Source organism: Trematosphaeria pertusa (assembly GCF_010094035.1).
Source record: "Trematosphaeria pertusa strain CBS 122368 unplaced genomic scaffold BU26scaffold_11, whole genome shotgun sequence".
NCBI lineage: Eukaryota > Fungi > Ascomycota > Dothideomycetes > Pleosporales > Trematosphaeriaceae > Trematosphaeria > Trematosphaeria pertusa.
Genome location: NW_022987222.1, coordinates 992400 through 1016704, shown reverse-complemented (window position 1 = coordinate 1016704; position 24305 = coordinate 992400). Strand labels below are relative to the sequence as shown.

At 54.8% G+C, this 24305-nt stretch overlaps 11 protein-coding genes across 11 annotated transcripts; 5 read left to right on the top strand and 6 right to left on the bottom strand.

The window, feature by feature from the left end:
- Positions 1–755: 755 nt before the first annotated feature.
- On the top strand, positions 756–1820 carry BU26DRAFT_432142 (pectin lyase-like protein; the record flags this gene model as incomplete). The annotated part of the gene is made up of 1 exon (XM_033823959.1): positions 756–1820. The coding sequence occupies one exon, from the start codon at positions 756–758 to the stop codon at positions 1818–1820; it is 1065 nt and encodes a 354-aa protein (XP_033681163.1).
- A 1477-nt stretch (positions 1821–3297) lies between these two features.
- BU26DRAFT_567655 (uncharacterized protein) lies at positions 3298–4038 on the bottom strand (the record flags this gene model as incomplete). The annotated part of the gene is made up of 1 exon (XM_033833679.1): positions 3298–4038. One exon carries the CDS (start codon positions 4036–4038, stop codon positions 3298–3300), a length of 741 nt encoding a protein of 246 aa, XP_033681162.1.
- BU26DRAFT_521631 (uncharacterized protein) lies at positions 3824–4825 on the bottom strand. Its single transcript, XM_033829585.1, has one exon. The coding sequence runs from the start codon at positions 4670–4672 to the stop codon at positions 4061–4063; it is 612 nt and encodes a 203-aa protein (XP_033681161.1). The 5' UTR covers positions 4673–4825; the 3' UTR covers positions 3824–4060.
- A 122-nt stretch (positions 4826–4947) lies between these two features.
- On the top strand, positions 4948–10390 carry BU26DRAFT_63510 (uncharacterized protein). The gene has a single exon (XM_033836124.1). It carries the CDS (start codon positions 5064–5066, stop codon positions 10029–10031), a length of 4968 nt encoding a protein of 1655 aa, XP_033681160.1. The 5' UTR covers positions 4948–5063; the 3' UTR covers positions 10032–10390.
- BU26DRAFT_521630 (nucleoside diphosphate kinase) lies at positions 10079–11147 on the bottom strand. Its single transcript, XM_033829584.1, has 5 exons — positions 11103–11147; positions 11021–11051; positions 10780–10927; positions 10591–10721; positions 10079–10533 (listed from the first exon to the last, which is right to left on the bottom strand). Exons 1-5 carry the CDS (start codon positions 11117–11119, stop codon positions 10399–10401), a joined length of 462 nt encoding a protein of 153 aa, XP_033681159.1. The 5' UTR covers positions 11120–11147; the 3' UTR covers positions 10079–10398.
- Positions 11148–11477: 330 nt separating this feature from the next.
- BU26DRAFT_507780 (glycoside hydrolase family 31 protein) lies at positions 11478–14548 on the top strand (the record flags this gene model as incomplete). Its single annotated transcript, XM_033827023.1, has 3 exons — positions 11478–11565; positions 11632–12415; positions 12463–14548. The coding sequence occupies 3 exons, from the start codon at positions 11478–11480 to the stop codon at positions 14546–14548; spliced, it is 2958 nt and encodes a 985-aa protein (XP_033681158.1).
- A 321-nt stretch (positions 14549–14869) lies between these two features.
- On the bottom strand, positions 14870–16169 carry BU26DRAFT_567650 (alpha/beta-hydrolase; the record flags this gene model as incomplete). The annotated part of the gene is made up of 2 exons (XM_033833678.1): positions 14870–15198; positions 15248–16169. 2 exons carry the CDS (start codon positions 16167–16169, stop codon positions 14870–14872), a joined length of 1251 nt encoding a protein of 416 aa, XP_033681157.1.
- Positions 16170–16281: 112 nt separating this feature from the next.
- BU26DRAFT_542079 (S-adenosyl-L-methionine-dependent methyltransferase) lies at positions 16282–17507 on the bottom strand. The gene is made up of 5 exons (XM_033831624.1): positions 17390–17507; positions 17228–17338; positions 16900–17147; positions 16706–16844; positions 16282–16644 (listed from the first exon to the last, which is right to left on the bottom strand). Exons 1-5 carry the CDS (start codon positions 17443–17445, stop codon positions 16383–16385), a joined length of 816 nt encoding a protein of 271 aa, XP_033681156.1. The 5' UTR covers positions 17446–17507; the 3' UTR covers positions 16282–16382.
- A 2532-nt stretch (positions 17508–20039) lies between these two features.
- BU26DRAFT_567648 (uncharacterized protein) lies at positions 20040–20672 on the top strand (the record flags this gene model as incomplete). Its single annotated transcript, XM_033833677.1, has 1 exon — positions 20040–20672. One exon carries the CDS (start codon positions 20040–20042, stop codon positions 20670–20672), a length of 633 nt encoding a protein of 210 aa, XP_033681155.1.
- Positions 20673–21784: 1112 nt separating this feature from the next.
- On the top strand, positions 21785–22405 carry BU26DRAFT_567647 (uncharacterized protein; the record flags this gene model as incomplete). Its single annotated transcript, XM_033833676.1, has 1 exon — positions 21785–22405. The coding sequence occupies one exon, from the start codon at positions 21785–21787 to the stop codon at positions 22403–22405; it is 621 nt and encodes a 206-aa protein (XP_033681154.1).
- A 103-nt stretch (positions 22406–22508) lies between these two features.
- BU26DRAFT_577722 (uncharacterized protein) lies at positions 22509–23783 on the bottom strand. Its single transcript, XM_033834407.1, has one exon. The coding sequence runs from the start codon at positions 23696–23698 to the stop codon at positions 22775–22777; it is 924 nt and encodes a 307-aa protein (XP_033681153.1). The 5' UTR covers positions 23699–23783; the 3' UTR covers positions 22509–22774.
- Between the last annotated feature and the right edge of the window lie 522 nt (positions 23784–24305).

Sequence of the window (24305 nt, the reverse complement as noted above, 5' to 3'; positions counted from 1 at the left end):
AATGTCGACGAGTGCCTGAGCCTGGAGGCTCCGCGGGGAGGGAAAGCGCGCTAGCGCGGCGCCATTCCTACCCCAGAGCCATTCCAAGGTTAGCCGAGAACAAGTTCTTCCCTATATTGGTGCTGGGGATCACGTTGGAACTGGGTGGGTCAGCTCGGATGGGGAGGTGACTCTGGTTGGAACATTTCTCCGTTGGCGGGTGATTGCAGCACCCGAGCTATGAGGGGGTGGGATAGCTATGCGCGGGCTCTTTGGGCATTTCTCCATGACAAGACGGCAAGACGGACACCAACCATCCTTATGTTTATTAACGGGGCACGCTTCTCCGCCGCGCAGCCGTCTCTTCCCAAGTCTCTCCTCTCTGATTCCTGTTTCCGCTCCTACGCACTCACCGAATCTTCATCAGCGTACTTGGGCGCAATTCGTGCCTTGCTGCACTCAGTTCAAGCCCATCCTAGTAGGCGATATAGGCTAGTCAGCTATCCCCCTATTCTGTACATTTGAAAATAACTGATATACCTAGATGCCCGTGTTTCGATAAGCTACCCAAGCGCTGCCGAGCTGCTTGAGCCCGCCAAGATACTATAAATCCTATCCAGGGTGAAACATCATGATTACACGATAATCCTCCAATGAGAATGCGACAACGAGAAGCATTTACCGGGACAATACAGACCGGCGGATAGTGGTTCGCACCCTTTCGCAATATAAATATGTTTCCTTACCATTCCTCGAAGCGCAAGGCAATCCCAAGCATGGCTCATTTCTTGATCTTCACGACAGTGCTCGCACTGGTCTCCGTCGTCCACTCCCAATGCGGCTCAGGCACGCCGAATGCCATGGTGGCTGGCTCCGGAAGCTCCTTCACAGCCACCAAAGGCTCAAGCACGGTATACACCGGCTCGGACTATCGTGCTGCGATCCAGGCCGCGGTAGACTCCATCAGCAGCGGCCAGCGCGTCTCCGTCATGGCTTCGGGCTCCATTGGCGCCAGCACCATCACCATTAGCAGTGGCAAGATTTTCGAAGGCTGTGGCACCATCAACGTTGGCAACAGGGCTGGGCATGGTGCCATCGAGTCGCTGAACACTCAAGGAGTTCAGATTCCATATCTCACCATGACCGGAAACCCGTACTTTGGATTGCGCTTCTACGGGACACGAGACCTGACACTGGGCAAGATCACCATGAATCTCAGCGGTGGCTTGGGTATCCGCTTCGACCGCGATGCAGCCGCGAACTCCAACGTGAAAATGGATGTCATCAGCGTTACCGGTGCTGGCAGCCACGCCGTGGAGACCTGGAACATCGACGGCCTCACCATCAATCAAGTCATCGCCCGAAACGTTGGCGAGTCCGGCTTGCTGCTCCAAAAGACCACAAACGCAAAAGTTGGGCTCGTCGATGGCAACAACGTCGCCACGGGAACGGGGTACGCGACCTTCCGTATGGCGAATAATAACGGCCAGAATCCCAACGGAAACTATAACACCAACGTTTACATCGACAAGGTCGTCTCGCGCGGTGGCGGTCGTGGTATCTTCTGCGTCTCGCAGTCTGGAGGCGTTGTCATCGAGAGCGTTGACCTCGCGAACAATGGAAACAACGCAATCTTAATCGAGAATTGCTACAACGTCTCGATTCGTGGAGGTACAGTCAATGGAGGAGGGGAAGTTCGTCTCGCAGCCCGCTCGGAGTTCCCGAACAACCGCGACATCTGGATCACTTTGACTGTGAACAGTAACACGGTTCGCGAGTCGCCTTGTGGGGAAAACACGAACTGGACACTCTCAGGTAGTGCTAGCAAGAGTATCTGCTAGTTGCAGAGGCTATCTGCATTTATAATAGAGTTTTATCTACTCTCCAGTACAGCGTGTAGTTCGGAGAGCATGTATTGTGTAACTGTGCGAACCTCTCTCTCTCTCTACGATGTAGTAACGCTCCTCTCTGTATTAGTATAAGCCCTAGGGTCTAACCCAACCTATACCCAACCTCGGGTACCCCCAACCCATTTACCAGCGTAGTCTAGAATAGTATTATTAGCATCGCAGATATAATCGAGAGAGGAGACCGTGTAAGAGCTGCTAAGGGCGAGGATACAGCCTAGTTATTACGGTCTAGGATAAGTGATTCGATCACCCCAACTTCCTGACTCATTGTGTTGAGACAACCCCTTTACCTCAATTCAATCTGGCTCTCCACCTCTTTCCTACTTGCCTTCCAGTACTCCTTCGTCTCTCGCGTTTCGAGTGCTTATGTTTTATTGTAATTACTGCCTCTTCTCGCCTTTATATAACCTTTCATTCCCTAAAATAGCTAACGCGAGATAGATTGAGCTTACTCTAAAGCTCGTGCCGCCAGATGAGCTGGTACACAAATCCGCACTTGGCTTAATCGAATACGATGAACTTGTCGCGCATCAAGTCACTAGGTACTGTGGGTGAAGATGAATCGGTTTTATAGAGCTCGGCAACAGACTTGTGGTTATCGGGGTTTGTTTTGGCTTCTTGTGTAGTTAACTAGCTGTGGAGGGGAACGGCCGGCACTAATGCTATGAGATTGGAAAAATGGTAGACACGGCCTAGGTGGCGAAAAGCTTTATAGTTCTATCCCGAAATCCCGTAGGATTTTGCGCTTCGCAGTTTCTTTTGCATTGATGCCGTCCTACGAGCCTACTCTCGCCAAGTGGTAACTCCACTTAACATCGATGGGGAAGCTAACTGGTATGGTCATGATTCCCTGGGACTTTGACTTTTAGTGGAGAGTGATAGTTTCGACAGTCGGAATCGGATCTTGTTGCATAAACTCTCCATCCATAATTCCATAAACGTGACATTCTCCAACTAAAGTCCAGCAATCGCTGACGTCCTCTTTTCGCACCACATACGGAACCCGAGCGCCCATGATGATCACGATCGCATCGCCGGGCCGAGCCTCAAGAGGGCATATTCCTACATAGCCACTCACAGACAAGAGCGGCCGACTGTCGTGCGTCCGATCCATCTGAGACACATAGCAAGCATGAGATTGGCGATCCCATAACAGATCTCTAGGCGTAGCCTCTTCGTTGGCCAGCATTCGCATCACTTTATATCCAATCCTCATATAGGAATCGGCTGGTGCGCGTGTTAGCTGGTGAGTGAGATTGTTGACATGGAGGTCGCCAACTGGGAGGCGCCACTCTGCTTCTTCCTTCTGTGTCGAATTGTACCTGTCGTTGCGAGAGAGAAAGTTGGAGACGTCGTTGAAATACATACGTGCGTCCGTATAGTTGAATTCGCCTTCCAAAGGCGGAGACTAGTGGTGACCTACTTCTTGGACTGTGTCGACGAAAACGACATCGAGCGTGATCTCCCGGGAGAAGATGGCTTCTCCGGAAGTATTTAGTAGACAACTAGAGTTGCGTCCGTCTGGCAGATTCGATGCATTGAACAGCTTGTCTTCATCCCAAATCGACCATGGCTTCCGATTCATCGCCGACCAGTCCGGAACCCAGGATGGCAGGTTCTTACACACCTCCCTCGCGCGACAAAGGGACAGAATGTCGTCGTGTCCATGCATAAGCAGTACTCTTGCGGCCATGATGTATGCCTCTTCGCAGGATAGCGCGTAGTTGGGCACAATTGCCTTGGCAGCTTCGTCGTTCGCGATACCGAGTAAGGCAAACACTCTGTCTCGGGGATCGGTAGCTCCAATCCTCGTGGGGTTTGCATCCACGACGTTGCACTTGTAGAGAAGGCGCTTGACATTATGGCCTCCCTTGACCAGTGCGACTCGCCTGATACCAAGCAGCGTGGACGGGAAAGCATCGGAGAGCATGTTCGTCAACCAGAGCATTTTCTGCATTCCCACGAGGTCCGCATTTGGATGATCTAGGAGTGCTCGACTGTTAAAGAGCTGGATGTAGAGCGAAACAGCCCAGTAGGGAACATAATCAACCTCGTCTTTCCCGCACTTAAAAGTTGCCACTTGCGCATTCGCGAGTTCCTGGATGCACCAGATGCGCGTCCACCACGCCCTTTTCCCAAGATCAGACATGATCCACCAAAAAGGATACTCGTCATTCTGTGCTTTCTCCAGATGACGGTTCGCAATGGCCATTGATATTCTGTTTTGTACGCGCGGCTTGTGAATCGTCATGCGCTTCAGTGTCCCACTTGGCGATGTCGCCCGCGGCTAACGCCCACATGCCGGTCTGGACCAGCTCGGTTCCGAGACGCCGGATCTCTTGCATCGTGTACGTTGTCTCAGCGGTTGAAGGGCCGAGCCATAGTACGACTTGTCTGGCAGTCTTGTAGATCTGCTGCATCAACCTAACTTGAGCAGTCTTCTCCACCGCATCGCTCTGATTGATACAGATTGCGTCGGCGAACAAGACGACGTCTTCGTCCTCGCGCCGCAGACTGTCAAGCGCTGTCGCAAGGCTCTCGGTAATTCGAAGTGGCTGGCGATTCACGGTGATTTGGCATGGCGTGGTTGGGCTGCCCCAACTATACGAGAGAGCGACGTATTCGGATGCCTCGTTGAGTGGGATGTGGTATAGAAGGTAGTTGATCGGGTCGTCCGAAAGCGACTCCGGTGTCTTCCGTGGGATGCAAAGCAGGCGAATCTCATTCTCTGCCGATAGCGGGAGGTACTGAAACGTACGCTCGAGGACTCCACACGACGGCATAACGTGCCTACAACAACATGTGCCTGATTTGAAGGAGACAGAACGAACGGCAATGGGCTCATCGAGGACGCTTTTGATCGTGAGGCCGAGCTCTGTGTAACATTGCGGAATCGTTCATCTCCCTAGATGGGACGAATCTAGGCTGCCTGAGGCTGGAGCGGTGGTGGCGCGGAGTGAAAGTGTAGCCGAGGGACCGGAAGCGGCAGCATGCAGCTGACTCAGCTGATCTGCGCAGGGAAGTCGCGTGCGCTCATGACGGAAAGAGCTGCCGAGCTTGCCTTCACCTCACCCTCGCATTCACTTCGCACAGCGCTCGTCCCTGCTACATTGCACATTACGCCCTCCGACCATGACTATACCATAGTGCCATTGGCCCCGGAGCGCCCCCAGCATGGAGCGCGTCGCCATCGCTGAGCTCACCCCCACGCTGCCCGCCCTCGAATGTAAGCAGTTCAAAGCCGTTGTCACGCTGATATGGCCGTACTCGTCCTCGGCGCGCCAATTCGCCCTGCTCCTCGGTGATCCCGACTTCCGCCTGCGCCGAAAGAAGGGCCAGGTCAGAGCGCGCTTCTGCGGCTCCAGCGCAAAGGCCCTCGCAAGCACGGGTGTGGGCATTGGAGACGAGCTGCTTCTGGGCTTGCGCGGCGCTCAATTCGTGCAGGACGGCTCTGTCAGCACCCCGGGCAAGAGCATAGACTGGGAGCTCTCGTACTCGCAGACCCTAGCTGTGCGCGTATATCGAACCGGCGCAGAAATCGGAAGCCTCGACCTTGCCGATGCCGCCCCAACCCCCGCTCGATCGCCCGTTCGCCAGCAGCCCCACGTTGCATCTGATGGAGCACACAAATGGTCATCGCCAGCCTTCCTCAAGCGGACACGGCTTTCGGACGGTCCGATTTTCGAAGCGGGCTACGATCCATTCTCAGACGACACCGAGGATCGACATGACAGGAAGCGGCGGAGGAAGTCATACAGGGACTGGAATGCATGGACATACTCGGCGCGGACACCTTCGCCAGAAAAGGAGGAGGCGGATATGGAAGATTTGGGTGCCTTCGAAGCGTCGCCCATCCGCCCGGTTCGGCTCCCCGAGACACCAGTATCGTCTCCCGCGCCCGGAATTTTCTCCGTGGCGGGCCTCCCTCTCCAGAAGACTGAAGACACTGCTTCGGGACATGTCGCACGGAAAGAGGCGGTCCTATCTATCGGCCATGTTATCGTTGAGAATGAAGATTTAGTTGGCAAATCGGCCGAAGCGAACGACGACTTTGTGCGAGATGCCGCCTATTATGATCTATACGCGGGCCCCAATGAACTGCCACCGTCTGAGCTCGAATACCCCTTTGCAGGAGACACCGAACCAAATACCGAAGAGGAAGGCAGTCCTCCAGCCGTGCACGGCGTTGAGAGCCTGAGCGTTACAAATGGCGAAACCGCAGAGTCGGATGAACAGCTGCTTGATCGTCGAACACCCACTTTTGCCGAATTTATACCCGACGGTGAGGATTTGGCGGAAGCAGAAGACCGAGCCGCTAGCTCAACCGAACAAGAGAGTACCCTGGAAGGTGTGCAAGGGATTTTGGTTGACCAAGAGGCTCGTCAACTTGAGGATGAAGAGCAGCGATTCCCAGAGCGTTCCGGAACCCAAGAAACTCCAATTGTGTTGGACGATGCACCTGAAATAATCATGCCTCCGCCCACACTACCTCTCCTTCAAACAGATTTACAAGCGACCTCAGCTCCAGGCATGTTGACTCCGATCGGCAAGGAGCCGTCTAGCCCAGCCTTAAAACCGCTTGATTCTTCTACCCTGCCTATGCCCTCTCCATTTCCCGGCGAGCGGGATGGGACTGCTACATCATATCTGGACCTCTCCGATTCTACTCAACCGCTGGCGCAGGAAGGGCCTGAAGATGAATCGGACTACATCATTGAATCTAGCTTTTATAGTTCTGTCAGCTCCTCAAAGGCCCCAGCTTTCCACCCAACCCACGAGTCCGCCTTCACCGACGTGCGCTTCACGTTTGGCATGGACGGTTCAACCTTTTCCCGTCCGAAAGCGCCCCCTAAATCCCCCGAACCACAAGTCGCGGCTGTAAAAGGCGATGGCTTGGAAATGGGAGAGGAGCCAGCTGTTGTAGATGGCGGAGTGCCTACCTCTGCAACGGATCGCTCGGCGCCGCAGCAAGAAGTCACCCAGGTACCGGCCTGGGAGGGTATCACTGACTTCACAGCTGATGATCTTGGTTTGGTCGAGCAGGAAAAGCGCCGTATTGCCACCACCGAACCAAGTCCCGCTGAACAGCCTAAGGAACCAGAGGTGGTTGTTCTTTCTTCTGGCTCTGAGTCGGAAGAGTCGGAAGATGAAAGTGAGTTTGGACCTGGTAACGAGGAGGCAGAAGAAGAGGGAGTGCGTGGCACACCAACCGCCGTTGAGTATAGTGTCGACACACGAGCCGAGGAGTCCTCAGTCTTGTCCGAGTTCGCTGAGAAGGAAGAGATTGGCGTGGACTATCACGACCATACCGCCGGGTCCAATCCTGGGGAACCCACACAAATTTCCGTGAACGCTGGCCCTCATATGGTGGACCATGCTGAGGCGCCCCTGCTCGGCATTCAGAGATTGACCGCAGCGACAGAGGTTGTCGATCTTGGTTCTGGTTCAGAAGATGCGAGCAGCGAGGTGGACGGGGACTCATACGCAGTACCCCGAGCTGCTACCCAAGTCGGCATGATCCAGCAAGAAGAGGGAACCACTGATGTGAATTCGTATCCGGCTATAATGATAAAGCGACCACAATCTCCGGTCGAGGATAGCAACACCTGCCATAAGGAAGGAATCAGTGAGTTGATGGTTGTGGAGCCCGCGCATGATGAATCCCAAGCAAAGGACATCGCACAAGGAGACTCTACTTACTCGATTGATGAACAGGTTGATTATGCCGTTGCCAATCTGCGCGAGGATGGCGGGCCCGTGATGGTGGATGATGGAACGCCGTTGGCAATAGACGATATGGTCGAATTCATGCCGGATGCGACCTCGCGCCAGGACCAACAACCCAGTGTCGAACCAGTCTCGCCGTCAGAAGACCACCCGGAAATCAAAATGGAATCTATCGAGGAGGATGTGTCCTTTGGTTGGATGAATGATCGAGGCTCATGCCCTCAAGAAGACGATAAAGAGTCCACCGAAGGACCCTCTGCCGAGCTTCTTATTACATTCCCAGAGGATGGTCATCCTATAGGGGAGTTGCAGTTCAAGTCCGTGTCAGCCACAGGCCCTGCGAGGAATACGCGGTCGAAGACGAAGATGTCAGAGTCGCCAGTAAAAGAGGAAGCTAGTCCGTCGCAACGGAGTACCCGGTCACGGAAGTCCAAAACATCCGTCGTGCCGCTTGCTCGTACGACGCTGTCTCCCTTTGATGTAAGGTCAAGGTCCACTGCGTCCCCCATCGGGGACACGATGGCCACCTCGCCTTATAGCCTTCGGCCCCAGCCAGAGCCTCTCTCACCTACGAAGAGTACTACGCACGTCGCTCAACATGAGCGCTCCTATAAGCGCTCTACGAAGCAGAAGTCCACTGCACTCACTTCTCCTCTCAAGGAATCGTTTACTCAGCCCGAGTACTTCGACTACGAGAATCTCGATTTTCCGACCACCAGCTTTGAGCCTTCCCAAGAATTGGGGATCTCACGAGGCAAGTTTTCGAACGTGTCGTTCGTGAGAGACTCCGAAGAGGGTAGCCTGCACTCGGAGCATTCGTTATCCACCCTCCAGTATTCGGATGACTGGAATGTCGGACCACAGACATATACTAACATCAGTGATCCGGCGGAGAACACCAGTCAAGTTCGCAGCGAGCAATCCTCTCGACTGAAGCCTAGACCTAGCGACCATCTACCCCAACTTGAGACTCCGCCTAGGCCCGGCGCGAAGACGCAATGGAGGAACCAATCGCAGGTGATTATACCGGCGAGGAGGACTCCGCCACAGCCAGCCTATTCATTCCTCACCCAACCCCCACAGAGTAGTCCTAGCAAAGCATTTCCCTCGATGACTCCGACAGAAGTGACATCTGGCAGTTCCCGCAAGTCGCAGCGTTTCAGAAAGGATGTGTACGATATCCCCTCTTCCCCAGCCCGGGCGTCCGACGACGAGCTACCGGGAGAGACTACGCCAAAGGCGCATACGGGAATAGGTGAGGTGGCGTATTCTACACTGCCCCTTGAAGGTGAAGGCAGCCAAATCCGGAGCTCACCGCCAGCCCCGATCACTGTCGGGAAGGACGCACCGACCGGTGTGAGAGAGCAGCTTCCTAGTTCACCGCCCGCTGTTCGATCCAAATTTCCTCCCGTCAGCCAGCAGTCGCTCGCCAATAGCAATATGCCCATAACGCCCGAAGCCACCCAGCCGACCTTGGTAGAATCCCAGCCCGCAGGCCCCGCTGCTCAGCAAGAGCAAAGCCTGCCCTTGACTCCCCAGCTCACGCAAACGACCTCTGCAGGACTCCGTTTCTTCAACGCCGATGTAGAGATAGAAGAGGTGACCGCCGAGCCCTTCGTCAAGCCCTCGCCCATCAGCAAGACAACGCCAAGACGCAACGCGACAGAGGCCGACGTAGCCTCGCGCGAAGCGTCTCCTAGCATCCATTCCGAAGACTTATCCGAATCAGAGGACGAAGCTTCGAAAATGGAGCCTCCCTCAATCGGCCTCTCGACGCCCATTGCGTACTATACGCCTCTGAAAGACCTCTGCTTCTTCCTCAACCGTTCCTCGCAATTCCACTCCTCAGCCAACCCGGACGTCATAGCCCTCATGACCTCTAGCACTACGGCACCCAAGAAAGCAGATAAAGGCCCGAGGCACTGGAACACGACATTGCACATAACCGACCTCTCATCCCACCCTGCTAGCGTAACGGTCCAAATCTTCCGGCCATATGCCAACGCGCTGCCCGTCGCGGAGAAAGGCGACATTATCTTGCTCCGCGGGTTCCAAGTCAAGAGTCTAAATAGACATCCCATGCTGCTCAGTGGCGAGGAGAGCGCATGGTGCGTGTGGCGGTACACAAAGCCGTGCTGGGGTAAGAAGAGAGGTGCGTACGGGGAGGTGCGGGCGAGAGAGGAGGTGAAGGGGCCGGTTGTGGAGAGGGGGGAAGGGGAGTGGAGGGAGGTGGAGAGATTGAGGGCGTGGTGGACAAGGACTGTTAAGAGAGAGCTGGAAGAGAAAGAAGCGAATGAGATTAAGACACGGTCGAAGGATAAAGCGGAATTAGAAGAGATGGACGCGCATGAGATTAGGACGAGGAGCAAGGATAAGGGCAAGGGGAAGGCTGCTAATGGGTTTAGGGGGGATTGATAGGGATGCGGAGTTGTGGCGTGTGGGTTGACGAACGATTGCATATCAGGCGCTGGTTCTCTCGGGTCTCAGGAGAAGACAAAACGACAGGGAGCGCTGCCCGGAAGGAAAAGCATATGTTAGACAGGGCGTCATCCCACGAGGCTCACCTCATGCGGCATAGGAGAGGTAACCACCTCTTCATCGAAACATGATACTGTTTTCACATGATAGTCACCAACGTGATCGAATCTTATCCTAGATCATTTCCCTTTTGTTTTCGTGCTTCTATGGAAACGCCATATATCCCAAGATGCCCATGGCCCATCATGTGCTCATGCCGGTATCATGCCGGTAGCTAGAGGAAGGTAGGTGTAGGACGGACGTTTTACGGCTTCTCGTAGATCCAGTCGAATTGGGCCTGCTTCCAGGACTGGACCTCGCCGTCGGCGAACCAGAGGGCAATCTCCTTCTTGGCGTTGTCGACGCTGTCGCTACCGTGGCACACGTTGCGGCCGACATCCTGTTGTCATCATCAGCATTGTGGTGTTTGCTTGTGCAGGAAAGGTGGTGGTCGTACGAGGGCATAGTCGCCGCGGATGGTGCCAGGCGCCGAGGCGAGGGGGTTGGTGGCGCCCAGGATGGCGCGGCCGGTCTTGACGGCATCGCGGCCTTCCCAGACCATGGCGCAGACGGGGCCGGAGCCCATGTCTATCACGTGGTGTTAGCATGGTACGGAATTGCGGTGTGGGAGGGGGGCTGGGCGTACAGGCAATTAGGCCCGGGAAGAAGGGCTTATCAGACAGGTCGGCATAGTGCTTCTCGAGGTGCTCCTTGGTCGGGGTGACGAGCTTGATGGCAGCGAGCTTGAAGCCGCGGTTCTCGAAGCGCGAGATGATGGGGCCGATGAGGCCGCGCTACAAGCATGTCAGTACCGTGCCAGTACGCGCTATCCGAGCGCCGCTTGCTGCAATTGCACGGCGGGGAGGGATGAGAAAGGAGGAGCCTACCTGGACGCCGTCCGGCTTGACGGCAATGAAGCTATCGACACATCAGCTCCAGACGGCCAATATCATCGGGCGGCCCACGCACGTCTGCTCGGTGGTCATCTTGTCGAATTGTCGGTCCTTGGCGGCGTGGGCTTCGATGTTGCGTCTGAGAAAGCCTCTGTCCTTGGGGCCGAGGTGCTTGAAGATGGGCGGGTCGGGGATGCCAGAGGGGAATTGTGTTGAGGAAGAAGCGGGTGCGTCTGGCGAGGACATGAAAATATGAGGCCGTGGTGGGGTTTGGCTGGTGGGCGGGTGCATAACTTTATGCACTCCACTAGACTAGCTAATTTGTGCCAGGGGCAGGCGCGACCGTGCGGCGCTTATGTCAGCAGCGCTCGAGTTTCAACACCTGGCAAGAGCTCTCTCTGCCTTCTGGCGCTGCTGGTGATTGAATTGCGCGGGCAGCTGCAGAGTCATCATGGCCTCACGCTCGAGAGGCTCCGCTCCCCGCTGGACGGCTGTTTTTCTTTGGTGGGCGGCGCTGTGCTGCCTGCTCCTTCCCGCTGGTATGTATGCCACTCCGCCCGCTCTCTCGTCAAAACATTGGTAGCAGCCCTAACGAGAGACACCAGCTGCGGTCAAGCACGAGAACTTCAAGCGATGCGATCAGTCCGGCTTTTGCAAGCGCAACCGCCAGTTCGCCGACGACGTCTCGGCGTCGAGCTCCTGGACCTCGCCGTACGCCCTCGACCCTGCCTCAATTGCGTTCAAGAACAGCCAATTGTCTGGAACAGTCCTCAAGACACTCGGCGAGGGCGAGCACAAGGCCCGGCTGCCGCTTACGGTGACGTTCCTCGAGTCGGGCGTCGCCCGGGTTACGCTAGACGAGGAGAAGAGGCAGAAGGGCGACATCGTGCTGCGGCATGATAGCAAGGCGAGGAAAGAGCGATACAATGAGGCGGGCAAGTGGGCCCTCGTCGGTGGCTTGAAGGTCTCCGAAGGCGCTGCGCTCAGCGACCAGGTCGAGCAGGGCTATACCAAGGTCTTCTACGGCGAGGGCGGGAAGCACCAGGCCATCATCCGACACCAGCCGTTTGGAATCGACTTCCAGCGCGATGGAGAGACGCACATCAGGTTCAACGAGCGCGGGCTCTTGAACCTGGAGCATTGGCGACAGAAGGCGGAGAAGCCCAAGGAGGAAAATAAGGAGGGCGAAGAGGAGAAAAAGGAGGAAGAAAAGCAAGAAGCGCAGACGGGCGAGGATGAGAGCACGTGGTGGGATGAAAGCTTTGGCGGGAACACGGATTCGAAGCCGAGGGGACCGGAGGCTGTTGCGCTGGATATCACCTTTCCCGGATATGAGCATGTGTTTGGGATTCCGGAGCATGCTACAAAGTTGTCTCTGAAGACTACGAGGTAGGGAAAGTGGCTTTTCATGGTTGACGTAAGCTGATGGATGCCAGGGGCGGGGACGGCAATTACAACGAGCCCTACCGCCTGTATAACGCCGACGTATTCGAGTATGAGATGGACAGCCCCATGACTCTCTACGGAGCTATTCCTTTCATGCAGGCCCACCGCAAGGGCTCCACCGTTGGCGTCTTTTGGCTGAACGCCGCCGAGACATGGGTCGATGTCGTCAAAGCCAAGTCAACAGCTAATCCACTCGCCCTTGGTGTCAAGAGCCACACTGACACGCAGACCCATTGGATCTCCGAGAGCGGTCTTTTAGATGTCTTCGTCTTCTTGGGTCCGAATCCTCAGGACCTGACGCGCCAGTATGGCGAGCTCACCGGCTACACCGCGATGCCTCAGTCCTTCGCCATCGCCTACCACCAGTGCCGCTGGAACTATGTCACCGACGAGGATGTCAAAGATGTTGATCGTAAGTTCGACAAGTTCAAAATCCCATACGACGTCATCTGGCTCGACATTGAATATACGCACGAGAAGAAGTACTTCACGTGGGACCCTCTGACCTTCGTCAACCCCACCAAGATGCACAAGCATCTCGAGAAGCGCGACCGGAAGCTCGTAGCCATCATCGATCCTCATATTAAGAATACCGACAATTATCCGGTCATCGATGAGCTCAAGAAGAAGGACCTCGCTGTGAAAAACAAGGATGGCAACCAGTACGAGGGCTGGTGCTGGCCTGGCTCTTCTATGTGGATTGACTGCTTTAACCCAGCTGCCATCACGTGGTGGAAGGGTCTCTTCAAGTATGACAGCTTCAAGGGCACTGCCCCGAACACCTTCATCTGGAACGACATGAACGAGCCATCCGTCTTCAATGGGCCTGAGACAACCATGCCAAAGGACAATCTCCACTTCGGCAACTGGGAACATCGCGATGTTCACAACATCAACGGCATGACATTCCACAACGCTACGTATGAAGCCCTGATCGAGCGCAAGAAGGGCGAACATCGCCGTCCGTTCGTCCTTACTCGTGCCTTCTACTCTGGTAGCCAGCGTGTCGGCGCCATGTGGACCGGCGATAACCTGGCTGAATGGTCTCACCTCGAAGCATCCATCCCCATGGTCCTCAACCAGGGTATCTCTGGCTTCCCATTCGCTGGCGCTGATGTGGGTGGCTTCTTCGGCAATCCGAGCAAGGAGCTCCTGACCCGCTGGTACCAAGCTGGCATCTACTACCCCTTCTTCCGTGGTCATGCGCACATTGACACTCGTCGCCGCGAACCATACCTTCCCGGTTCTCCATATACTGAGCTCATCACCCAAGCCCTTCGCCTGCGCTACCAGCTTCTTCCGGCCTGGTACACCGCCTTCCATGAGGCTCACACGATCGGTGCACCTATCATCCGACCTAACTTCTACGTCCACCCAGAGGATGAGAGGGGCTTCGCTGTTGATGACCAGCTCTACATCGGCTCAACTGGTCTGCTCGCCAAACCCGCCACCAAGGAAGGTGCGGACAGTGTCTCCGTCTACATCGCCGATGACCAGCCCTACTACGACTATTTCGACTATACCACCTACCAGGGCGCAGGCCACCACACCGTCCCCGCCCCTCTCGAAAAGATCCCACTCCTCATGCAAGGCGGCCACATCATCCCACGCCGCGACCGACCCCGCCGCTCCTCCGGCCTCATGAAATACGACCCCTTCACCCTCGTCGTCGTCCTCGACTCCTCCAATTCCGCCAACGGCACCCTTTACCTCGACGATGGTGAGACTTTCGACTACCAGCAGGGCGCGTACATCCACCGACGCTTCGCTTTCGACGGTAAGCGCAACATCCTGACCTCTACAAATCTCGCTTCTGGCTCGCGCACTGCCAAGCTAGACGCGTTCTTGAAGAGCATGACCAAGGTTAGGGTGGAAAAGGTTATCATAGTAGGCGCGCCCAAGGAGTGGAAGGGCAAGACGGAGGTGGTAGTGATGGAGGAGGGAGCCAAAGAGAGCGCGCGGAGGAAGAAGACGGCGTTTGAGTACTATGAAGCGGATGGCAAGAAGGCGGCGTGGGCGGTGGTAAGGGATCCGAAGGTGGGAATTGGTAAGGGGTGGAAGATTGATTTTGCGTGAGGGATGTGTGTTGCTACGCCGGCAAACAGATAAAGCATATAGGTAGAGCGCTAAACAGAGTTGTGTATATAGTACTCCCGAGAAGAGAGAGAGAGAGAGAGAGAGAGAGAGATGGGGAATATGACTTGGCGCTATGTAGGTTACGGATAGACTTGTGCTTGGAATTGCATGGAGTTCTTAGGGTCTAGGCGACCGCGCCGCAACACCAATCCGTGCACAGATTTCCGTTTACAAGCCCAGGAACCATCTCAGTGGCAGCAGCAGTCCTCAGGCAATATCTATACACATATTGTATATCCTCGAAAACCCATCTTCTTCGGATCACGGCTTGATTCCCACCCGTGAAACAAAATCTAGCATCTTCTCGAAAGCCTGCAATCGCCCCAGATGCATGTTGATTTGGTGCGCCATATCCGGCAGCGTAACAGCCTGTGACTGGTCGGATGGCGCATTGGGATAGAACACTGCTAGCGCCTGCGCCGTTACATCTCCGTCTCTAAGACAGTCTCCCTGGCAGTAGAACAGATCCTGCTGGCCGTTCAACACGAGCACTGGCTTCTTGAACCCCGGTGCTGGTGTGTATATACTCCCCAGCGTCAACGTCTCCCCAATGGTGCTCGTCCCATAGGTTTTGAATTCTTTGAGGAAGACTGCGATCTGGTCAGTGCTGAGGGCGGAGAAGCAAAGAGCTGAGCTTACTTTCAGGATCGAAATGCGGGTAGAAAAAGAACGCAAATTGCAGTGTCTGGGGCGCGGGACCCAGGGTGAAGTACCCATTCGGCAGATCCTTCCACTCCGGTCGACCTTCCATCGTATTCGCGATCTGCCGAGCCGTGGATGAAAGAGCGATTCCCGCTCCGCCTCTGTGGCCTGAGTGCCCAGTAAGCACGACTGCGTCGAAATCGTCAGGATACCTAGCCGATTCGCTCTGCGTGACCGCTGAGCCCAGCGAATGCCCGACTCCTACTACTTTTGTGAACGCCATGTTACCAATGTTCCCGTCTCTCAACATGCCAACCAGCAAATGCGCGATCTCGACCTGCAACGGCGCCTGCACAACCTGCACCGGATCCGGTTTGTCCGACTTCCCACTCCCGAGCCGATCATACGAGAACGTCGCATACCCTTGCTCAGCAGCAGCATCGGCGTAGCTATACCCCTCTGCAAAATCCCAGTACGAGCTATCACCTATTCCGCCATGCGTTAGGAACTGCACGCTACTAAGCCCCCTCGTCTTCTCTTCATCAGCCGGAACGCAGAGCTTGACGTATATGCTGAAGGTATCTGAGACTGTGGATGAAGGGCCAATGTAGCGGATGAATGCATTGCTGTTTATGCTGAACAGATCGGTTAAGAATTCAGTGAGTTCATAGTTATCGCGCGGGCCAGGGTAGAGGATGGTAGCCTGGCTGGAGGTGACTGGGACAGCGAGTGTGCCGGTGAGGCAGATTGCTTTGCCGCCGGAAGAGTGCTGGAGGATGGGGTTGGAAGGGCCGGTGTTTCCGAGGCTTCCGAAGGAGGTTATATTCAGAGACGGGGCGGTAGATGTGGAGGCGTTGTTGGTGAAGAGGCCGTTCCACAGGAGGGTGGCTTGCCATAAGGTGTCGAGGATGTTCTGCATTGTGAAAGTACTTTGGAGGCGTAATGAGGGCTGTATGATATGAGAAGTAGGGCTTCCTTTCCCTGTCAGCAATTGTTTCGCGATGCAAAGTTGTGTTACGCCTTGCTACGCCGCCTTGGAGGCCTTGTTTACACGTGAGCGTCTTTTTGGAGGTAAGCTTACAGGCCCCCGTCATCCTCGATTAAACGCCGCGCGCTCAGTGGACAAGGGCTTTTAACCCTTCCGTTTATTGCATTTACGACCAACCAGCAGCGTATACTTCACATCTACAAAGGCGCCCGCCTTTGCCTCTTGAATAAGTTGTTTCTGATACTCCTCAAGCTGACTACCTTGCTCTTGATACCGATACTCTTGTAGACCCGCCAACCAGCTCTGCGTGGCAATGGGCTGATAACGATCTGGAGTGCTTAGCGTTTCGTCGACGATAACCTCGAGGTTGTGCTCCGTAAAGGTACGAGATAGGTTTATTACCCAACTAGAGCAACGTGCATTAGTGAATGATCACCAATCTCGAACCGGAAGGCATGAGGGATTACTCGTAGGAGCTGTGCGCTGCAGGCTTATGCCATTGCTTGGCCAGTCGGTCGCAGCCCGGTGTAGGCTGGCCGTTGTCCCTAGCCACTGTGTGTGCGGTGAGAGGAAGTGGCTCAAACCACTGAATGTATCCGCCGGGCTCTGTGGACGCTTAGTTCCTGGAACACTCACACCATCTTCGTAAGAATTCTCATACTTAGGAGAGTCAGGAAATTCTCCAATACTGGATCCTTATTGTCGTCATTCACGATAGTGAGCCAGGCACGCACGTTTACCACATCGAACCGCCCCAAATACTCCTCTGGAAACGGCTTCAAGCAGTCAAAGGCGGCGAAAGATACGTTTGGTGTCCTCCATTTCTCGGGAGGGAATTGTTCGTCTGAGATGTCGACTGCGTAGATGGAAGCGGAAGGGAGCTCAGTGGCTAGCTCTTGCGCCCAGATCCTGAGGCAGTGTCAGTGGCTGCAGCTAATAATCTTCTTCTCTGCGCCCCTTATGGAGGCAGTCGTGTGGCGGTAGCTCACCCCGTACCTGCGCCAAGATCGATAATGTGGAGGTCTGACTTGTCGAGTTTGATGTTCGGATGAAGAAGATGGCCAACGATTCGTCCCATAAAGAAGTGTTGGAAGTTCAGCCTATGAGTCATTGGCGGTGGTCTGTGAGCGGGAGAGAGAGAAGAGACTGACCGCATTGATCCCAGCCAATGGCGCTCGTTGACGTAGGGTCGGGTAGTTATAGACATGATGAAGGCTTTGGATTTCCACAAGTATGAGATCTTTTGAGGACTTAGGTGCGAACCGAGCTTATCTTTGATTAATTAAGAAATAGCGAGTTGGACTGGGTGACGCGCCAGTGGCCGGGTTGCTTCCAAGGTTCGGATAGACTACTATTCCCCTAATAAGGTTAGCATGTGTCAGCTTGGGCTGAAGCCTCGTCTACCCCACTCTCCATCCGCTCTTGGTTCTGAGCTCTGAATGGTTCTTAGGAAAATGCAAATTGACTATGTTGATGATTTGACGGGCGAATCTTTGGAGTAGGTGCAGAGCCGCGTATAGGATGCCATGGTGTTGGGCTCCCTCTGGCAGCGCGAATGTGATTCACTGATAGCCGAGTCCAGCCAGCCCAGTGACGTAGATTCAAGAAACGAAAAACGGAAAACAGAACACTACGAGCGTAGAAGCAGAGGAAAGTAAAGGAAACGAAATACCGTTTCTCGAGCGACGTATGCGCCAGCGCAAGTACATAAGAAGCTCCTGTCTCTCACATAATTCTTTATCCCCATTTCCTCGGCTTAGTTACTTCCTGATGTCATCGCCAGTCCACGTGACCCGCACTTTCACTGCTGATTTCTAGCCGTCCATCTTGTCTAACTCGTACTCCACCTACTTCAAGTACCACTTTGTTCCGTCGCATACCCCGTAGCATGGACACATTGTCATTGCCTACAATATCTGCCTTCCAGCCGAACTACCCGTCTACTCCGATGACGCCGGCTCAAGTAGAGTGGCTGCAAGCGCTTCATGGAAGCAGCCGGGTCGGGTATCGCCCCGCCGGCCTCCCGTTTTCTGCTACGCCCCATGCCAAAGTTCAAAAGTGGACTAGCACTCCACGCGTCGTCGCACGGGCAGGCGCTTGCACCGCCCTATGGGTTCTTCTGAAACCCCAAGGCTTTCATACGGCGGAATATGTAGCATATCCAACTTCATCCACCCGCGGTGGGCGAGCCTCAGCGGACTGGATAACGCGAGCGAGCCACAAGGAATAATGTAAGCGGTGATGCCAATCATCGCGGAAGACGGGAGGAGAAAGAGGGGGGGTTGGGGTGAGAGTTGTGAGATACGTGGAGACGGTTGTTATCGTTAAAGAAGCAGCTTGGACTGGAGAACTCGTGGGAGGTGACCTTGACTGCGGAATGACTGGAGAAGTCGACGATGGCAGCGAAAGCGACGATAAACTGACTGCCGCGAGGACGCGAGCAGTGATGAAAAGAGTGGTGACTGTGATGGTTGTTGGGCTGCCCGGTGTGGGTGAATGGAGACATGTGCGAGGCGAATGGGTGGGGGCATTTCTGTCAGCAGTCCGTGGCACCTGGTTCTCCCCCCAACAGTTGGAAAGGTGCCATGGAGATGTCACTCACACTCTTCAGGCCGCTCCGCTTTGCCCTTGGAGCCTTCGTGGGGGTTCCCGTTGGGAGCGCGATAGATTTGAAGGCGGTCGTTCACTGATCAATGCACGATACTGCCCAGCATCACGTCGTCGTTCTTTCCGTCCTGTCTCTCATCTCGCGGGTTTTGCTTCGTTCGTTGAGGCCGGATGCCCAGTCCACGGGTATAGGCTCCACGAGCTCTCTTTTTAGCGCACGCTAAGCTGCGACGGGTCTAGCGCCCTCGTTCCCCGCGCTAAATATGCGCTGACACCCCTGTCCACTCCAACGCCCCTCTACCCTCCATCACAGACTCTCCACCTCGACGACGACTTTCCGCTCCGCTGGATACCTCGTTCCTCGCACTTTTGGTGCTATGCCACCCCTTATTACCTCGGTGCACCACCCAGCATCATTCTAGCCCGGGAGCGACGCACCAGTCTTGTACAATGCATGACGACGCCGAGCGGTCCGCTTCACGCAATGGAGTCAGAAGAGCCTGAGGAAAGAAAACCGCGATAGGATCCTTCCCTGTGCATTTCAGAGTGTCCCGCCCCGGGTTGTATGGACGGTCGCGTACGCAGCGATCACATGTCCGTTATGCAATGCGCTGCCACTTCCCTGTGCCGCAGCCCCAGCTCGTGTTCGCTCGTTCTCCTCGTGCACAGCGTTGATACCTCGGCGTCTGCGGCGTAGCCTCCGTGGATCGATCGGCATCTAGCCCCTCTGGCTTGAATCGTGTCTCATTCTCCGTGGGAGGCCTAGCAAAAGAGCAGGGCCATTGTTCCTTCGTCGCGCTTGCCGGCGAGGTCTCATTCGAACACCTATGCCCGAACGTCTCGGGCCGAAACATCTTGCCCGTGCCGACTGAACGGCATGACTCGCTTGTCGCGTCTGCTCCCATTTCCCCGCCCTGGCGTCCAATGAGCCGTATAGTGATATCAAGCCATGGGCGACTTTCGCTTCGTGGAGCTCACAAAGCGTACGTCCTGGTCATAGGACGGAATCGGCTTCGTGTTTCAGCATCATTGGTCTCATTTTCTTAAAGACATCTAACGTCTCAATGCTGCTATTACCGTAGGCCGCTACCCCCCACCGGTTCTTATATCTCAGCGACGCTCACTCTTCGGACCGACCGAGTTGCCCAAGCCATCAAACAGCTGATCAACCGTTCCCATCTGGGACTCCACGCCATGGCGCGCACAGCGGCTTTTAATTCAAGCCATATCGGGGCTCTTCGTCATCACCAACAGCAGAAGCAAAGCCCTGCCCTTTCATCTTCCCATCTCGACGACCAGTCTCCTTCCTCATCTCTCCTTGACGAAAGTTCGTTCACCAAAGACTCAATCTGCGTCAAACCCTTCGATCGATGGAGGCCCCTCGGCGGCAGGCCTCAGCACGACATATTTCGCCGGTTCAAAGTCCAACCTAGCGAGAAGGAGGATTTTATGCTACATTGGGTACGCAAAGGGCTTTCGTATGGCTTCATCACACACGATGAAAGCGGCATCCTCGTCTTTCGCGTGAGTTCGGCCGACCTCTCGCATTTGGCTGCTCTCGACATCGGTCGTTCGGACGTCTCAGAGCCTTGTCCCCAATGGATACATGTATACGACGAATACGGGGTGTCATGGCTGACCCAATTCCGCCTGGTAGACCTCGACAACTTTCCCAAGGTCTACGACACCAACGGGCACCCGATATTCGCTAGGGGAAGACTTGGCCGATACGGACCGTCGGGTCTCACTCCGTTTGATTTCTACAGCCGTATGGCTGAATCTCTCGGGGGTGGAGGAGTCACAAGGATCCAGGCCAAGACGGAATAGAGCTTCAGTGTCATTTATGATATGCCTGTGGTGTTTTGGCGGAGTGCATTCTTCTGTCCCTCCCGATTTCCTCATTTCATTCGCCCTCCACTCAATCGTTGGTGCATATTGGAGTTATACGTTGAATATCTGGGTGTATCTTTCCATACGTTAAAGTCATTTCCCCTATCCGGCTCGTTCGGTTAGCGTACACTTCCTCCAGCCCTCCGCGGGGCGTCTTATACCCGACCGCCTAATCAATTTCGGTTTGTCAGTCAAAAACCTTGTACAAATCTGTCAAGCTCGTTCTCCGCGCGCGCATTGCACCGCTGCATCATTCGATTCCATCGTCGAAAGCGTGCCTTAATTAGCTCGCTTCGCCCCAATCTTCCTTCTAAACCCGTTTCATGTCTCACAGCCTGACAACCCGGGTAACAACCAAGTCGCCTCCATGCAGCACGAAGCGCGTAGATTTTCCAGCCGTTGGGGTCCCGCGCTTAATGGCTGGCCCCTGATTGGCCCATGTGGCGCAGCATTTCCATATTCAACCTCGGACCCACGACCCACCGTTATAGAACCCTTGTTCTTGCAGCAACCGCATAATGGCGAGTCGAATCAGAGTACACGTTTGTTTGACGCATCACGCTTTTCCGGACGGCCGGTTTCGATCGATCCAGTTGGTTATGCGGATTCGATCCAATCCGGGGAGGGCAACAAGCTACGTGGACGGTGCGAGTGCCTTCTTCGGGCTATTTGGCCGTTGGGGACCCTCGTAGCTGCATCGTTTCTTCTATTTTGAGGCTGTACACGCTGCACGGTAGGCGCGCAGGGCGTAAATTTTCCGGGAGTGACGTACCGAGTGTTTCTACTGCAGCTCTTTTAGATCTTCGAGATGGAAGTATAAAGATACGAAAGTTGCTGTGGAGCCTCAGCTTTATCTGCAGCATCAAGGCGGCTTCGATATTCTCTTGGGCGGTTCTTCTTGGCCTTCCATTCAAGATACCTCCCCAACGGCATTCCCCTCGCGGAACCCTTCACCACTCTCGCTCACACATCTCTTTTTCCTTCGCCCCTAGGCTAGTCATCACGCCGCCCACCCGGAAGACGACTCCGACCTCACGTCCGCAGCCGCAATGCCTCGTCCGAACCGCTATCACCCCTACAACCGCTCGAACCAGCAAGTCATGTCGCCTCGCTACCCTCCACCTCCTTCCCTCCGCCTGCCGCAGCCTATGCCCGCCATTGCTGAGCAGCCGCTCGCCAGACCATACCAGTACATATACCCAGGCTACATCAGGGGGCATACTAGTGACGGAAAGACACTCGTCGCGCGCCAGGTGATCCAAGCACCAGATGGTATGCTGCACGTACAGATGCAAGTTGTGCGCTTCCCAAGCGAGGACGTCAAGCAGTACGCTTCTATGCGGCAGTCGCAATCACCTCCAGCTTCCGCTCCAGTCCAGATGCCAACGTCGATGCAGATGCAGATCGATCCGGCGCTGGCGGGGCTGGGAATCAAGCGGGATGACATGCCACGGAAGTGTAGTACGAGCGCAGGCTCCGTGTCGTCGCAGGATGCCAGGTCACTGACCGGAAGGAGCGATGATTGTGCTGTTTCGAGCGATGAGGAGGAGGATGCTGAGGGAGAGGTCGTGCCGGTTGTTGATGATGGGCAGTGGAGGGCTGCCGTGGAGCAGAGGAGGATTGTAGAGGAGTTGCTGAGGCAGAGGGAAGCGCTGGGCATGTTACAGTGAGGGCGGATGCACGCTATGGTAACAACATCAATGGCGTAGCATAGGGGCGTATCAGATCGTGGTAATATTTTTCTTGTTCTTCATCCCTTTCCTGTCTTTCATTCAACTTATTTTATTCTTTTGGGAGGATAATTTCGGTGGTACTCTCTTTTCAGCGTTGAGGAGGCTAGCGCTATGCACTTTCGTCACAGCATTTCCAATTTAATCGCATTCAGATTGCTTCTTATCCATGTCGCTATTATTATTGTGTCCCCGTCTTGGGTCTCTGCTTACCAAAGCCCCAGGGAATTCCGGCGCGCTTCTGCCGGAAAGTACCCACCTTCTACATGCGCGAACGAAGAGATGCCGGTACACATTCAAGAACAGCCGTTACTTCTTGCTCTTCTCAACCATCTTTCCCATCTCAAAGAAAGTTTGTTCTCGCTCATCGCCGAACATTAGGTAATAGAACATATCTGCCACCTCCGCTTCAGGCTGCATGACCCGAATCTTCGTGATGTAGTGATCGGCGAGGTCGAAGTGCGTGAAGGCGCTCCATATGATGTCCTGGCCTCCATCTTTCCCCCGGACGTGGACCCGCTTGGCCACCGTGCGGATGATAACGTCGTACAGTTCCTTGCGCTGGGGGAAGAACTGCCATGTTGAGAGCTTCATACCTCGCTTGCGCTTTCCCAAGAGCGATTGGTGGATGGGCTGGGTAGTGTTGCCGAGCGCTTTGGGGGATGATCGGTAGAGGACGGCTGATACGAGGCGGTGGTAGATGGAGACCTCTGCTCTCCAGTCTTGCGCTTTGATGACACCGAAATTGATTTGGAGGGTATCAAGGGGCAGCATGGTCATGACGAAGGGGTTATTTCCGCCTACCGCATCGAGTTTCTTGATGGACATCGTAACCTTGACGTGTCGAAGATGCTGTTGGAGGCTACCAAGATTCCAGAGCTTTGGGTAGAAGTTAAGACCCGTATCTCCTCGGAGATGAAATTCAATTGTCTGGAGCGCTTTGATGTAGGCTTCTCCGTGGACGAGGCGGCAGGTAGCCAGGAGGGAAAGGGCTTCCGAGGACATGGTCGAGTACGGTGGTGCGAATACGTTTTCGTATATCATCGAGCGGACTTCTACTGGAAGTGCGAACAGCGGCGAATCCTGCTGCGGGTGGATTGGACCTCGGAAGAGGTGGTTCTTGTAGATGGTCTCCATCTTGTGCGTGCTATTCATTTTGTCCCATGTATATGCGAGACACCTAGTGATAGGGTTGGTGGCGAGGGAATAGAGCACGGATTTGGCAGCGTCCATATTTTGGGGTGCTTTGATTGGTGTCTGACGGAGCGATCCTGGATAACAGTAGCGTTGCTGTTAAGATCGAAGGGTTGGAGAGACGAGGGGTGTTGCACGCGTGGTTGCAATAAGTTTAGTTTGTTGCAGTTCAATCACATATGAAAGAGAATGGCCGCTAGGGGGCTGTCGTCAGGTTCACTGTCATTCTTGGAGCGCCGTGGGCAGCCTTTGCCAAGGTCATTGTGCAGCGTGGTTTTCAAAGGTAAAGGCGGTAGATGCACGGGTGGTGCCCCAGTGAATGCCATCCCACGAGCGACCTGAAAAGGCGTAGGGCGTCTCGAAAAGCTCAAACCAATGCCTTCCTACTCTCCGGATCATACCGCTTACTCCCTCTGCATACCTTCGCAACCCTTTCTTAAGATCAACTCCCACTAAAAATCTCCCCTCTCCACGCCAACCGCCCAGCTCATACAACTAAACCTCCTTCACAACCCTAAGCTCATTCCGACTCAGCATCCAAAGCACGAGAATAAAAACCACTCCACCGCTATCCTCGCCATTTACCTCCCCGAAATTCAAGATAATCCGCTCCGCTTTCAGAGCCCGCGGTTTCTTTGCATCGATT